At 48.8% G+C, this 16756-nt stretch overlaps 3 protein-coding genes across 3 annotated transcripts; 1 reads left to right on the forward strand and 2 right to left on the reverse strand.

Annotated features, from left to right (window-relative positions):
• Positions 1-4016: 4016 nt before the first annotated feature.
• F4807DRAFT_451670 (lysophospholipase catalytic domain-containing protein) lies at positions 4017-5969 on the reverse strand (the record flags this gene model as incomplete). The annotated part of the gene is made up of 1 exon (XM_048000253.1): positions 4017-5969. The coding sequence occupies one exon, from the start codon at positions 5967-5969 to the stop codon at positions 4017-4019; it is 1953 nt and encodes a 650-aa protein (XP_047854212.1).
• A 1014-nt stretch (positions 5970-6983) lies between these two features.
• F4807DRAFT_425899 (putative monooxygenase) lies at positions 6984-9607 on the forward strand. The gene is made up of 2 exons (XM_047998008.1): positions 6984-9139; positions 9417-9607. Exon 1 carries the CDS (start codon positions 7637-7639, stop codon positions 8870-8872), a length of 1236 nt encoding a protein of 411 aa, XP_047854213.1. The 5' UTR covers positions 6984-7636; the 3' UTR covers positions 8873-9139; positions 9417-9607.
• A 781-nt stretch (positions 9608-10388) lies between these two features.
• F4807DRAFT_425901 (WD40 repeat-like protein) lies at positions 10389-13545 on the reverse strand. The gene is made up of 3 exons (XM_047998009.1): positions 12689-13545; positions 11525-12629; positions 10389-11467 (listed from the first exon to the last, which is right to left on the reverse strand). Exons 1-3 carry the CDS (start codon positions 13149-13151, stop codon positions 10900-10902), a joined length of 2136 nt encoding a protein of 711 aa, XP_047854214.1. The 5' UTR covers positions 13152-13545; the 3' UTR covers positions 10389-10899.
• Between the last annotated feature and the right edge of the window lie 3211 nt (positions 13546-16756).

Genomic DNA, 16756 nt, shown 5'->3' on the forward strand with positions numbered 1-16756 from the left:
CTCTTCGGCATCCCCTCACCGAACCCCCGAGCTGGATTAGGCGCGATCTGATAGGGCAAAAGTCCTCGCAAACATGTTCTTCGTGGGGACCTCGAGCTAGGTATGTTGGAAGTCTTGGCATACTTACCTCCGCACCAGTACCGGGGACTGCGAGAAAAAAAAAGAGATTATTATTACCTCGTCCCGGTGATAATGCCAATCAAGAGTTCTGCATGGGGAACCCAAGGCCGCTGTAGGAGCTCTTTTTCTGCTCGTGACTGGTAACTTGCACAGCATTCATATTATCCCCCTGTCAGCACGTCCAGTAGGATTCTACTATCAAGCAATTGGGGGCTGAATTAGAAAGGATTAAGGATGTTCCTGGGCTCGTCATACCAATCCAAAGTTCCCCCGCAATGGAAGGCTTCCGATAGAACTGCCTCAATTCCGGTTCGGGGTGGTTTTCGCTGAGTGTTTCCTGACGAGTGGGCTCTCGCCTCGAATCACTTTGCAAGCTTTGCAAGTCTCAGATTAGACCGTTGGCTAAAATATGGGAGCTACTATCGGAATAAAAACCGATCAGGACCGTCGAGCTTGACGCATCGGCGCTTGCTCCTGATATGTTACAGTATTGGGACCTAGGAATCAATATATGAAGTGCAGCTCCTCATGGTAGGGAAAACCAGCTACTCAGCGATTCGTATACGTTGGGCACTCGAATCATCTGTCATCACGCCATTGGCCAGCGGCGGCCTTGCATGTTGATAGGTAATCCTTTCCTGCGCCAATAAAGACGCGACGAGAATAGCGAACTGAGGAGGTAAAAAGCCCGAACGACGGGTTTTCAGCTTTGCCCTTTCCGGCTCTTGCCGCATCTCTTTGCTACTGTGAGACGCAGCATTGTTTTCTGCCGGATTACATTATATATATCAAGCATCTTAAGAGCACCCTTTTTCACGAATCCGATGTGGGGGACTGGTTATCTTGCAAACTTTTAAAAAGTAGTAGACCCCTTTTGCGGCCGTGGATTCGCCTTTGTCAGCACCATGTAAGCCAACAAATGTCGCTGTTGATATATCGTAGGATACACTGGTGAGCATATCGCGTTTCCCCCAATTTTCGACCAAGTCAAGGAAGTCTAGATTTATCCACCATAGAGTTTCTTTTTTTGGATACTACGCACACAATATCAATGACCTAAGAGAATGTCGTACGGGTGATTTCATACCGTCATCTCCAGTCCCACCCTATGCTCCTACTGTTTGCCCAAGGCTCGACGAACAGGCCTCGCGTCACTGCAAGGGTTCTCCATGGAAACACACCGGCAAGCGAGAGTTCAGACTCGTGCTCCAGCTCCTGGTACACACGGACTAATATGACCGGTCACCACGCAGTGTACAACATAAGCTATTGCTCTTCCTGAAACACCGGTGACTCTAACATTTTGTGTATCCACCGAGGCGGCTTCACCCACGCCGATCAAGGGAGGCTACGTTGTCGAGGCCTGCGGCGGTTCGGAGGCTGACACCTTGTTCTCCATCTTATCTCGCTCTGTCCTATCCCATCCTATCTATCTAATACACATCCCACCCCTTAAGCGCAACAAGAACCAGCACAACAAGGCCACCCCCGCCGCCATGAGGGACTTGACTACCGTGAATATGTAAAGGAATAGTCTAAGCATAACTGCTTATATGGACCGGACCTAGGTAGACCTAGCCAATTACGTGTTTTCGTATCTTAACATGATGCCGCTGATCTCTCTCCAACTGTCCTGCTTCCTGCTCCTCCCGCTGCGTTTGTTTTATGGGACTCGGGCCCTGACCTTGGCCTGTACCGGGACAACAACGACAACAACAACACCTTTGAGGCTTACCTGATCCTACGTCCACACATGCTTACCCTAGGTAACTACCTACCTAGGTAGGTACAGTGCCATACCTTGCTTAGTAGCTTTCCATTTCTATCGACGTTCTGTTTCGTCCCGTTGTCTGGGAGCCTCCCGCATCGGTTCTCCCCAGCTTTCGTTGGCGAAGCCGCCGTTAACCCCTTCGGGCGAAAGCTCGCTTACGCGGAGGCTCGGCTAAGACATCTGGAGACTTACGACTTTTCACTTACGTATGACTAAGACCTCGTACTGACTTGGTTGATTAAATAAGGTTAGGAGGGGGAAAATGTGGTAAGGCTGTTGCTGCCTTACCTGACCTAGGGTAGAAAGGGCGGGGAATTGGTAGGTGTGTTATTGTTGCTTGTTATTGCTAGGTAATTGTTGTTGTTGGTACGGTACGCGCGCCACCGTATGACACGAGGGTATCGTGATGCCGACGGATAATAGTGCTAAAGGCCATCTTACCTGGATAGGTGTTTACTGTTTGTGTCTACTTACATACGTAGCTTGGATACCTAACCTAACGTATGTACATACATACATACATACATACATATTACATATCACATACCCCAGGTAAGTAGACCAGGGAACTTTTGGATAGGGTAGACACTAAGAGATTTAGACCTGGACTTAAGAGCCTGGACTAACGTGAACCTGACCCAAGCTGAGGAGAAAGGGAGACGTAACGTAGGTATGTAGGTAAGTGTGCAAGTAGTATAGCAAGCTCCACACGCTGCGTACGTGGGTTCAACGGCCGCCTGTCTATCCCATCTAACAGGCCGTCGTCTTACCTTTGCCTCCTCAGACTAGGTAAAGAGACGGATGTTCGAGGTCTGTTTTGGCGAGCTTCGATATTGGGTGTCGTGAGTTCATTGGCTTGGGGAGAGTACATATGCTACATATCCATCCTTCTCCGCCGAAAAAAACTTGAGACGTGATGGAGCTGCTGCTGCTGCTGCTCCTAGCTGAACCGGGTTTCGAGCAAAAGGGGGACCGATATTGCTGTCCCCTCTAGACCGTGGTGTAATTATGGGCCACGACTCTATTTTGAGAAGCTTGGGCTGTTCGAAGGTTGGGACTCTAGTGCGGGATGGCGACGGTGGTTAGACGTCGGTACCATATGTTCGTGTTGAGATGGCGAGGGGGAGGGCGGAGTCTGCGTGGTCTGCTTGGTCGAGGGAGGTGTATGCGCCCCTTTGTTTTTTCTGGGGGAGGTGTAGAAATCTTGTTGATGCATTGCTGCCGATACAACCTGGGTACATGGTCGGCGAGTAGATCAGATAATAATAGTAGTTTACGATACTATGATGGTGAAGTCTTGGCTGTTTTGAGGACTAGACCTATAGATGGGACCTTTTGCCATATCATCTATCAACTGTAGTAGCGTGATCCCGCGGAGTCGGCTGAAATATGGTGGGTTTGTTGGAATGGTCACCAATTAAGGGGCACAATAACCACTAGATCAAATCCTACCTGCTCAACTGCCGTCTGCCTATCGATGGCATTAGCTTGACAGCGGGCAGCTTAGTTCGAAGGAGAAGCAGCGGTTTGTTCGGGTATCAACTTAGGTTTGATCTGTCCGAATTCTTATGCCGTCTAGTTCTAGATGGTGACTCACTCCTCATGCTCCCTTTGTAGAATACACCGAATCTCGAATATTGCGGATGTGTATGTTATGGTGAAGATCATATCTACTAACATCTGATAGCCAACGAAGGGCAAAGGAAGAGACGTATGGTTGGCCAATTTATCATTGCGCGGGAAACAGACCAATGGAATACCTATCCAACAAGACCTTACTTACACTGCCTTGCCTAGAAATTTAACCAACACTGCCAGGCTAGAAGAGCTAAGAACCAACATATTTCACTTCGACAGGAATAGAATGACGAATTGCGCGTGAAAATCATGTTATATTGTACTCACTGCCAGTAGATAGCTACCAACGTGTAAAGGACAGCTCTTGGTAAACTCGAGGCCCTATCAAATGACCGCATCCAAGGGGGTATCGACCCCATCTATACCTTCGTTCTATGCTGATGCAAAATATGCCCCGAGCCATTAAAATCATATCGCCAAGTTCGTCCTATGGTCCTATCCATCCATAACACGACACAATCCAGAAAGAAAACGTCATAACCCTCCTTTAGAATGCCAAAACCGTAGCCACGATGCCGACAATTCCGTACACCAGACCCTTCGCCGCGCCTCCGTGGGCGCTGATACCCAAGCTTTGGGCATCGAACTGCAAAATCGGCGCCGGCTCATAGCTGCTAACCGGTGTGCTGTCCGTAGTCCCATTCCAGCAGTAGCGGCTGAAGCATCGCTGGCACGTAGCGCTGACCGTAGTACCAGTACGTTCAAGACTGCGGCTTAGCACCGCGCACGCCACACAAGCGGTCCACTCCGAGTCCACCGTCCCGTTACCCATCGTGGCTACGTTGAAACCGTTCTTGATGATAGAGTTGCGCTGCTCGTCCGAATAGCTTGGGTCGAACGTGGATACGTTGCTTGAAGTTGTATACGGCGCGTTGGGAACATATACGATCAGAGGCGGGATGTGGCTTGCGTTGGCGAACTCGGACGTGTTACATCCGAAGAAAGTCGGCCGCTTGTTTAACTCCAGGTTGATAAAGGTCTCGGCATCCGGCACGGCAGGGAAGGCGGTTCCGTTAGCGATATCCGTCTTGCTTCGGTCGTAGGTGGCTCTCAATGCTGTGCCGTTGGGGAAATATGTGGTCGTGTCGGCGGATGAATCAATCGCAAAGATGACGTCGAGACCACGTGCCGGCTGAATTAGGGGATGTAACGGAATGTTCTGCAGATCCAAGCCGCCATCGACGAGAGTCAGCTGCTCATCATCGGCGCTGGCATTGGTGTCGTTGTTGTACCCGAAGAAAGGGTTCGGGTTCCAGGCGGCGATATCGTCGTTGTCGTTACCGATGTCAGTGAGGAGATCTTTGAGCGCGTTGGTCACGACCGTGGGGATATCCGGGGACGAGAGGTTCTGCAGGAGGAAAGCGTTGAACAGAGAGCTGCTTGTACCCATAACGTAACTGTAAGAGTCAAATCCTTCGACGCAGTGACCATTATCAGGAATGCTGCCGCCGCTGAAATTGGATCCGACATATCGCATGGGCGCGAAACCATATACGGTCGGGTCATATGATCCAAATTCCCATGGGTTGAATTCAAACACGGTTGAGTTGAACGAGATGACTTGAGTGTTCGGTCTACGTTCGTCTGCTACCAGAATTGGCATCGGCGTGTCGGCACTTTGGAAGTTGGAGGCATCAGCAATTGACGAGAACGTGTAGGCGGGCCCGCCGTCGGTTGCGTTGATTAACTGCACGGAGAGAGCCCGGCCCCAGTAGTCAGTAATGGAAACATCGTATCCGGCATTCCGCTTATCATCGACCTGGTCTAAGATGTCGTCCCAATACTCAACGGTGTTAACGATCGAGATTCCCCTGCTTTTGGGACCCTGGAAGATGGAGTTAGAAAATTGCCAAAGGGCAGAGCCTTGGTAGCCGTCGCGGAGCTGTACGACGGTAGAGAAGTTGTTGGCGAAGATGGAACCGACTAGCCAACCACCGCCGGATAATCCTGCTAGGTATGTGCTGCTTTGCAGGAGACCGCCGATACCTCCGGCATCCGTAGAACCAGCAACGCGACTATCTGCGGCAGCGACGAACCCGGCGCCGTTCATTAAAGCGCGGTAACCACCACCTGACACGGCGATAGCGATGTTAGGCACCACAGAAAAGTTCTGTGAGTTTGAAGTGATGTAACCGGCATAATCGTAATCAGTCAAGTTCGATCTACGCAGAAATTGAACCAGAGGATCAACAGTCTTGCTTCGCCGGTTTTTTAGCCAGTCTTGTTCCGACTGCGACAGGGACCCTGCACCGCGAATAGTCGGTCGCTGTTGCGGGCAGTCAACGGTTGCTGGCGCGTAAGTGCCAGACGGATCTTCCGGAGCTGCACGGCCTGTTAGGATATCACGAGCCGCTACCTCGCCGAACCCATCGCTGCCGCCTGCGGGAGATCCGAGGGCGGCTGAGATAAGCGAGACCAGGGTTAGAGGAAGGAAATGCATGATCTCTTCCGCTAGTACCATGCAAGGTCCGGTATCGATTAGATCTAACTTATCGAATTGGCCAAGCCGACTGGGGGAAGGAGAGAGAAATATAAGAATGGAAGTCGAGTACCAGGGTGGGTAACAAGACGAATTAGTGATTAAAGGTTACAGTAACATCCTGGATGATAGGAGGTTTAATGTTCTAGTTATATTCCGAGGGGCACACGACTAATGTAAGCTCTAAAAACGGATGGAATTCCTGGGGGTTTGCGTCACCGCCCTAAAACATGATGAATAAAGGGAGGACAATCAACGAACAAGCATCCAACCACCCTAACCGCCATGATCAGTTACCGTAAAAGGAAATGCCATCAAGCCATGGTCAGCCGCAAGCCGAGAGTCCGCTGCTTGGCGGTCTGCTAAACCAATCCAAGGTTACGGTAAGCTGCATGCCAGGCCACCGGGTGGCCTCAAGAATGGGGCGGTGTCTATTTAGGACTTGATGAGGGTGGATGGGCTGGAGGATTTAAAATGAGTTGTATTGAGTAAATTGGAAGGTCATTGGCAAGTTCGCATTGAACAGTCCTAGAATGACCCTAGCCACCAACTACAGTACAATAGGTCCCTACTTCCTCGCTGGAGCCGAGGTTCCAGTTTCCAGTTTCCAAGTTTTGCTCCGTCTATTGTCGTACAAAGTATCGGATAGCCTACCTAGCTTCTGAACCTAAAGAAACTCTATCTAAGCTGACTACATGTTCTAAATCGAGGAGGTACTTACCTAATTTCAGCTCCTCTAGGATTCGCGGTAGCTAAGGGGATAGAAATAAAGTATTGTGGTGCCTTGCATAGGTACCACATGTGCAAGTGGCTAGCTGGGTAGTGACGTTTAGGGCAGAAATTAGGAGAGATCTGCGTGCCGAGGGGCCGGTTGATGAAGATCTAACGGCGATTGCCGTCCGAACCATCCGGGGCAACTTCCAAGCTAGGGTCATTAATTGAAGATACCAAGACTACAAGAAGCAAATAGCATATCAATATTATGCGACAAACATTCCCTACTTACAAACCTAGGTAGGTAAATAAATGTCCATATATTCAGAATAAGCCCAATTGCAGTCTTTACAATGTCAATTTAAATTTGCATGGTTCTTATCATGTGCTATCTGATATACGTAAGCCTTCAAGTTTCAAACTGATCAGACGACCCGCGATCCAGGTACAAACGCGCATTAATTTTCATACGTATAGGGATGGTGCACAGCCTTTGTGATAAGAAACTCTAAGTGGAAGGCAGGAATCCATGCCAACCCTGAAGCCACATGCCGTTACCCGTTGGATATCGGTGGTGTAACGATGAACACCAGAGAAACAGCACAGACCACGTAAGAACCCGGAATCGGGAGCTGGGAATCGGATTCGGTGCGGAGCTTCCTACTCGGAATCAACGACTCGGGTTCACCAACGCGGACTCGAAGTTGCGACCCAGGCAGCCGTATATTGAGATTCAAATAAATAGAACACGTTAATTTTTATTTTATTTTTATGTTTTCGCGATGCTGCATCTTCAACTAATCATTGATTTACGGTGCCTCAACGCTCTGTATCTTAACGATCCCTATTTTACTAAGGGATCATCGACGTCATCTCCCCTACACATAAACCCACAAAACATCGCAACTAAGTAAATGGCTCCACTAAAAATCCTCGTCTGCGGAGGCGGAATAGCGGGCCCGGCCTTAGCTTTCTGGCTAGCCCGCTCCGGCCACCGCGTCGTCATCGTCGAGCGCTACCCGGCGCTGCGGGCAACAGGGGCCCAGGTCGACCTGCGAGAGCAAGGCATCGACATGGTCAAGAGGATGGGGCTCGACGAGACCATCCGCTCCAAACTCGTCGACGAAGAGGGCTTTGCGCTGGTAGATTCTCAAGGCGAGATCAGGGCTACCGTCTTGGCCAATAGGTCTGGTAGGGGCGCGCAGTCCTTCACGTCCGAGTATGAGATCATGCGCGGGGACCTGGTGAGGATACTCTACGACCAGACGAAGGATGCGGAGAATGTGGAGTACGTGTTTGGCAAGACCGTGGAGAGCTTCGAGCAGGATGAAAAGAGAGTACTTGCTCGTTTTTCGGACGGCTCGTCTGATACGTTCGACTTACTTGTCGGTGCCGATGGCCAGGGGTCGCGTATTCGAAAAGCCATTCTTCCGCCCGATAGTCCGGAGCCTTACCACCAGCTGGGCGTGTACATTGCGTACTGGTTCATACCCCGTACAGCAGATGACTCTAATCTCCGCCGGACCTATCTCGCCCCGGGCGGCCGCATGGTGTTCCGGAGAAGTCACAACGCGACAGAGACTCAAGTTTACTTCTTTCTCAAAGACGACGACCCAGCATTGCAGAGCATCCCGAGAGCCTCGATAGAAAAGCAAAAGGAATTTTGGGCAGAAAGGTTTAAGGATGCCGGATGGCAGATGGACCGGTTCATCGAGGGCATGAAGGAAACTGAGAATTTCTACTGCCAAGAAGTCGTTCAGGTTTTCACAGACACGTGGTCTAAGGGACGAGTCGTCCTTCTAGGCGATGCGGCGCACTGCGCCTCTCCGTTTAGCGGGATGGGCACTACGGGCGCTCTCATTGGCGCATATGTCTTGGCTGGCGAGATTGTGCGGAATCCTGACAACATACCTGAGGCATTTGCGCACTACGACAGGACGCTACGGCCCTTCGTGGATGCGATACAGAATATACATGGAGGAATGGTGCGGTTGGGGATGCCGAAGTCGTGGTGGGGTGTCAAGATATTCTACTTCGTCGCTTGGTTGCTCTGCCTCCTTCGTGTACCCACTCTCGTCGCGATGTTTTCGAAGGGGGAAAGGGGCGGTTGGAAGATACCGAATTATCCAGAGCTGAAGCCTGCCCGGTAGGACCCTGAAACAATCGGCTAACAGCTATCCAGGCATGGTGATGATTCTTGGTGTTTAAAGGCATATCTACTCCACTCATCTTTACCATTTTCACCGTGGAACATCTATCACCTTCCCCCAAAAAGTGTTTAATTGGATTTTGGATACGGATAGGTAACAGCCTGGGCAACGGGGTAATCCATTTTCTGGGCGTAGCACCGCCAAGCACCGGGATCCTTCACTATAAGAACACGTTACTCCGCTCTGCCGTAAAATATCACTGGATCACTGTACTATATTGTCAGCGTTAAGTATAAATAAACTTAGATTTATATTTTAATATAGAGTATTTGTTTCACTCAATCGGTGTAGGCCTTACTTGCGCACTATACTAGAAAAGGAGGAGCTGGCGCCAGTCCTAGAGGCTGACATTTCGTCTACTTTACGATGTATAACCCTTCGGCTAAGCACTAGAATACATCTAGATGCTTCCGAAGCTTCGGATGACGCTCTGATCCTCGACGTCGTAAGGCTCGCAAATAGGATATTAAAATCTCATGCCTACCTAAGGTGGTTATGTACGAACCTAACCAAGAATATTATTGCTTTTTTTTGAAGCGTGCGATGAACGGATCTAGGGATGAAAATGGGACGCCACAAATGTCATTGAATCGTCTTCGAAACGTTGCTGGCGTCAGTTTCCCGCGTGGCTCGGCGCCATCTGATGAGGTGCACATCTACGCCATGCTATATGGCTTCCGAAAAAGCCGTAGAGTTCTTTAACGGCCAATCATAGGGGGTCGGCCGCGGACTCCGCCGCCGTGAGCCCGTGGCGCGGAGGATGAAGGGTGGCGCGGCACTCTTCGAACAGCCCCAATCTATGTAATTCATGCTCGTTATAGTGGTCTCACAATATGCCACGCAATCCCGTGATGCGGACTGCGGCCGCGTTGTATAACCCAGACTTCTGCAGTGCAAATCCTTTTAAGTCGCGACTTCACCAAGGACCCGAAGCCGATCTCCCGATTCGAAATCAGCACCGAGAATTCCTTGTATAATTGATAGGAGCAAATCTCTTGTAAAGCTTTATAATATACTTCCACCAGTCTTTGAAACCAGATTACTCTACACACTTATAGGTACAATGCCATATCAGAACTCTAGGTTTAGAAGTTACCTATCAAAGAACGCTGCCCTCAAGTATGTGATAGATAACACTCTTGTATCGATGTAGACGAACCCTCAAGATCTGCCCCTAGACCTCGGGAGTTAGAATCTCTTCACTTGGAGGGATGGGTATACTACCTCAAAACAATGGCCTCTTGTTTAGCACGTTTCGTCTAACCCAGACTTCACACATGAGCGAGGGAAACACATCAATGAGCCGTATGTAAGAGGAGTCAATAGATTGCCAACCCTCAATATGATTTGTTGATCATCTGGCTTACGTAGTCACGGAGACTATGTTGCCCTCCGCTTTAAACCTAGCAACTAACACATCACGTTATGCAAGTATACTCGGGGGCGACCCCTTAAATCTCATAGTCTAGACCTGACTTTATTTGCTTTTGTTATAGTAGAGGTACGAAACTAAGCTCACGCCTAGCCGCCCTACTCACACGGCACTTATATGCCTTGAGCTAAACGGTAACCATACGTCCATGCGAATACGTAGCATGTAGCAGACAACAATGTATCAGAACACAGCGCTGCGATCACAGAGTACATTACTGCCCTAACAACCCCCCATTCCTAACGCCAGAGGCCGGCCAACCCTCTCCTCGAAGGAGGAATAAGAGCGAATTGCTAAAAAACTAGCATACCGCAGCGGAAAGACGTTTATTTGACGACCAATCCGCCGTTCCTTTCCTAGCCAGCAAACCCAACAATCAGATGATATCGTATTTCACGAGTTAGAAAAAGGACGACGTGGCGACGTGCCAACCAGTAGTTCCCTATAACTCCGGCGAATGGACCACCTGTACGATAACCTCTTGTTAATACAAGTACTTTTTTCCTAACCATAAGGCCATTAACAACGGCTCTGCTTATGCCTTGGGATCGGTGACTAAGGTTGGAGCAACCCGCCGCTTCTTCGGTTGACCGCCTGACTCTTCATCTTTCTCCGAGGTGCTCGCTTCCCGTTTGACACCCACAACGGCGTTAGTATTCCCCGGTGTCTCAGGAGGAGTTGTCATGGGCACGCCCGTCACCTTCCCGGAGCTAGCGGCAGTAATGCTAGGTAAATTCCCACCAATCAGAGGGGGATTATTCATCGCTGAAACCTGCGTTGCAATTGAGGATGTTGAGTTCGATCGCGCAGGCGAAGATGGGCGCGCGCTCACGAACGATGTCGTCGGCGGAGGAGAAGGGGCAGCAAAAGAGGTGGCCGAATTCCGGTGCTGGTGATTGGGGAAGGGTGAAGGAGGTGCAAAGACAGACGTTGGTGTAGGCTGTGGAGTAGCCTGAGTCGAAGGTGCTGCGGTGGGGGCGGAGGTCACCTTAGGACCTACAAGCTCGCCCTTGTATTCTTGACCAAGCTCACCAGGTAGGAACGAGAGCGTTGAACAAAATCCATCCGATGAAGTTATGAGGAGCGTAGCTCCGTCACTTGACCTAGGAGGGTGTTAGATACCTAATTTTGATAAATTTCCAAAAGGGATGGGAACGTACCAGGTAAGATCAGTGAAAGTAGCTAGGTGTAAGTTACTAACTACGCATATAGGAGTCACTTGTTGCGTATCATAGAGAAGAACGGAATCTTGCGTTGCTACAGCGTATACCATGCGATATGGTAGGGTAAATCCCATCTTAGTTCCTGGTGTTGCTGAACTGGTCTCCGTATTCAGATGTTGAGGCAGCGTCCATGGCTTCTCAGGGTCCGGTGCTGAGGAGGTTGGGGGAGGAGGAGGATCCATCACGGCAGGCGAAGGCTTCGAGATAGGCTCCGGAAGAGCTGGGATAGGATCCTCTGCAGAAGACGTGTCGATGGTGATATATTTTGTTACTGGCGGCGACTGTCGTAATGTATACATTATAGGCGAGCACTTGATTGCCACCGATGGCTTCTTATGGCCGGGGAGATGAGCAATAGGTGGCCTGTTGATGCCGCCTCGAGTATAGATGTAGACGGTGTTGATAACTTCATATGATGGTTTAGGGCCATCTTGATGCTGCACATGATACTGACCAGCAGGGGTCAGGAGTAGGCTACCATCTGGAGTAAAGGTCAAGCGCCTGAAGAAAGATGTAAGAGTCTCATTGACATAGAGACTTGCGTTCTTCACGCCTATGCCGAAGCCATGGTTGGGCTTTGGGGAGGGCTCCATCGGCATTACCGCAGGCAGAGGTAAAGATGGAGCCGGGGATACAGATCGCCGAGACGAAAACGAAGAGCGTCTACTATGGCTTACGACGCTCGGCGGATTCATAGGTAGAGGAACAGACTGTGGCGTTCCTGGTGCTGATGGTACTGGCGACCCGATAGAGGCGCTGGGCGTGTCAACTGCTGCCGCAAGCTGAGCTCGATAGCCCATGTCAGGCGGGGCTGGACTGTTGGATGAGATACGCCTAGGGGGAAGGTCTGCCTTGACATGGCTGGCAACCTTGAATGTCTCGTCATCGCGGCCGGTGAGCGCATACTGTCCATTCTTGGTCTTGAGGGAATATATATGAACTGAGCGATCCGACGACTGGGTGGCAATATATTCGTTTAGAGGATCCCAGGCGACACCTTGCACGTAGTGACTATGTTCGGCAATTTGTCGAATGAGCGCGCCTACAGAGGGATAAAGTTAATCGAGCTAGGCATGACGAGGAGAGCTTGTGTCTACGAACCTGAACCGGCATTGTATATTCGGGCAACATTGTCCATGCTCCCGATGATGAAGTGGGTAGCATCAGGGGACCAGGCCAGGTCGTATATTTCCGCAGCTGTAGGACGGAACATATGCTTCGCACGCCATGTTTCCTTGTCCTCTAGTCCTTCGTTCCCAAAGGTGGTAGGGTTATGGGTTTCGCTAGGGACCCATAAGATCACATTCCCGTCGTCTCCAGCAGATGCAAGAGTCTCACCCTTGGGAGCCCATCGAACAACATTTACAGCTTGTGTATGCTTGGCAAGGGTCGATAGATAGTCGACTCGACGGGTATCACCATCAGCTTCGACCTTCCAGATGCGCACGTTGTTATCCCCTCCTCCTGTAGCCAATCTTCCTTTTCCATGTTGAGGTTCGAAGTGGGCAGAGTAAATGGGCGTGTTTTTATCGTGCCAATTAATGATCAAAGGTGTTGACCTCATGGTGACGGTTCGGCGCGAGACATGAGACTCTAATGCGTGTTCGAGGAAGAGGCGTAGTCTACAGAATTTTATGTAATGGTGGTAACTTGGTGGGAGGCGACGGAGGTATGGGTGGACGAGGCTGCTTCAGATCGGACCTCGAGGTAGCTAGGTGGTGGTGAAAATCACTGATATTTATCGAGTCAACTGGACCGGTAGGCAATGCGGACGAGATGAGAGCAATTAAATAATTTGCATTGAGCTGGAGTAAAATGGAATGATGACTTCCAATGTGTGGATAATTAAGGTGAAAGTTAAGGAAGTTCAATGTTGTGAATGATTGTTGTGAACGATTGGAGTTCTAGAAATTGCGAAGAGGCTTTTGAAGCATTGATCAAAGATGAGGTTGAACTTACCTGGTAGGTAGTAGGTACCCCCAGTGTTGCAGAGTTACAGAGTTACGGGCCAGTAATTAGTGCCATTGCAGGGATCCCCAGTGTCTCTGGCTGTTTCCGTTTGGAGCACTCTTTTAGGGCGATTAGCTGATAACCTTGGAACTGCAGCTGCCCGTCAGAACACACACGCATGTACGGATCCGTACCCTCAGGAAGGTGCTGACTGCTAACTTTCAACAGTTCTGATGGTAGAGGGTGCCTAACTCAAAACAATTATAAGCAATTTTTGATTGGACAATCTCTCATCAGGTTTCCGATACAATGCGACGCGACATAAGCATCTGCTTGTATAATTCGCCCTAGCAAATATGAAAGTTATGAATTGTGAATGTGAATTATTGCTTATTGATGTCCTTATCTTTCCCTCATCTTTCGCAAACATTTATCTTGAATTTTTCATTTAAAGTCTTATGCCAGTTTTATAAACGTGGGTGGGATCCTTGCATCGTTATTCCTGCATAGAATGTGGGATCTTACTTAAAGGGTAATTTACACGTTAAGGAAACGGCTCAATTATAAACGCGTCTAGGCGCGTTTGGTCCGTTGAGCCAATCACGATAAATCTAAGGTCGACTTTAGGAACACTTATATAGCATTGGAGCGTCCAAGTGTTATTGCTTCATTGCCTCAATGCCTTGTAGCCTATGAGAGTTTTTTGTATTCTACCGGGAGGTATAAACATTATAGGCACTTTATACTATCATTGATATACTTGATTTACCTACTACTTAGAGATTTGCTATTTTTTCTTGAGCCCTTCTCTCCATACTTGAATTGGTGTTGGCAAATCACGCCATGGCAACTTATGGTATACCCAGGTATATATATTAGATCTGAATTTCATTTCATCTTGGAATAAGTCGTTATAATTAGAACTTAACCTAAACATTAGTTTTCCAAGCTACGCGGTAGGAAATATGGATGTTCTAGGTAGGTGAAGTGTTTAGCATGAAATATCAATCTTGGTAGCTTCCATCGCATAAGAATTTGATCACCCTCAGAACCGCATAAATTGCCTTGTCTCCTTGAAGTCAGCCATTGCATAACTAAACAACAATTTACTCTCAACTACACATCCGATAATTGATTATTGATATCATTGTTTTTCTTTTCGTATATTGTTAGAGGTATTAGAATCGTGCAAATCTATAAATCTCATGTATCGCGTTTATTACATAAACCTAACCGCGTGGTAACCCCTGGAATCGCGTCTAGAAGCTTTCTCGCTGAGCCGCATCTTTCTCATCAAGGCTGATCTATGAGAAATACTATGACTCAGTGGAGAATCACCACTGACGATGCGGCTTATTTGCCTCGTACAACACCTTTCGGGTCGGGAAGATTCAAGCTTTGCAAATTACGTACCGCTACATCTTTACTAGAACTGTCTACAGCAAATCTCTCTCGTACTCACGCTGACATTGAAAATGTTTCTCAGTCCCCGTGATGATTTTGACGGCCTGAAACGATCAACCTCGCGTTTTTTAAGAATTTTCAGACCATCCGATTGCGGCTATAAGTTGGAGAGAGTCAATGGCTAGATGGCTAACTAAAAGTTCTTAGACGAGCTCCTCGTCAGCACTAACTTCTATCAGTCGTCCGATTTGCGATATAGCCTTGATTGGCCGCGTATCAGCTCGCAGGATTAATGGGCGGAAGGGGCATCCAACCACAAGAGCGGTGTGATAAGTCCAATGTTCCATCCACATGCAGCCTGGACATGTTGCGCCGTATCCATCATTGGCTGCTCACCTTTCTCAGCGGGATACATACCAATATACCACCTATCTTCGCCAATCTTGGTCGGATCACTTGATCGGGTACGGTTGTGAAACAAAAGCTTATAATATCATCAATGCATAGGGATGAAATACGGAAGCCGATCGTCGACCCTCCGTCGGTTGAAACACGCCATCAAGTGGGTTGATGGATATCGGTCGGATGCTTGTTTGCTCTGTCCGTTCACCTACTATTAGAAGCAGGTATTTGAAAGCAGATGCCGAATGACTAGAGCTTCGTGCTTAGTTGAAGTGGATTGAGTAAGGATTAGCTGACGTGATGTTCTTTTCGTCTGTGCCGTTTTATTATAGTAATGACAACGATAATGAAGGTTGACTTAGACTAGTCGCTTGAACGCCAGGTACGGGTGTTGGATGTCTTATAGGTGCCCGGTTTCGAATATATACTTCCACCTGCTCTATCTCCGAGCCCGGAAACTGCGAAGTTGATTAAGGTAAGAACAGAACCGTGTTCATCGCACCTACGGTACGGGCGGATCGGGGTCGGATCCAACGTCGCTTATTTATCGCATATATCGCATATAGTTATAAGGTACCCCGCATCCTCGAGTAATTTCCCGGTTTGACAGTTACAACCCGCATGATATGGACATGTGCGAGTCGTACGAAAACGCTGCTTCTATTTGCTCAGATACCTCATTATATCTTCTCGAACGTAAGCTGACGCAGATCTTCCGAAAGGATGACTGGTATGCACTCATCTGGTCATCTGTTAACTTCCTCTTATAAGCGAGAATCTACGTATATATTCTTTAAGTACCTAGGTACCTATTAGTTGATAGTACCTACCTATCGAGGGATACCTAGAATAATGAATGTTTAATAGTACATACACAGGAAGGAACGAATTACGGGACCTTGGATGAAATGGAATATTACGTGTAACTGAATATTCGATTGTAACCCTTGCCGATGGCGTGCGACCTTTTCTATGTTGTACGTTACGGAAGTCATTTCCTCTTCCACGAACCATCATTTACCACCGACCACCAACCACCCTCGATACGGCCTATGCCGTACTAGATCTGCAGTAGCATGTCCTACAACTGTGCATACACCCAAGACAGCTAAGACACCTTCTGATTTTAGATCTAGACAGCCTTAGAATGTAACGAAATCGATGCCTTTGCATGAGGTTTCTATACCCGTTCTGTCACCCCCCGTCAGCCGACGAGGTCTCGTCCTGAATAACATCCGAATTCTTCCTAAAGTACCATACTGTTCGGGCCTTACTATTCACACACGCCGACGATTATCCCGGAATGGAATACGATGCAGGACGATGGGTACGATCCCATTGTTCTCCCCTTGTGGGTCAAGCCTTGCATCTGCCATGTATAGGTCTGGGCGAATCGGGATCGGCCTATCGTGG

This window comes from Annulohypoxylon truncatum (assembly GCF_022578515.1).
Source record: "Annulohypoxylon truncatum strain CBS 140777 unplaced genomic scaffold F4807scaffold_16, whole genome shotgun sequence".
In the NCBI taxonomy this organism is placed as follows: Eukaryota; Fungi; Ascomycota; class Sordariomycetes; order Xylariales; family Hypoxylaceae; genus Annulohypoxylon; species Annulohypoxylon truncatum.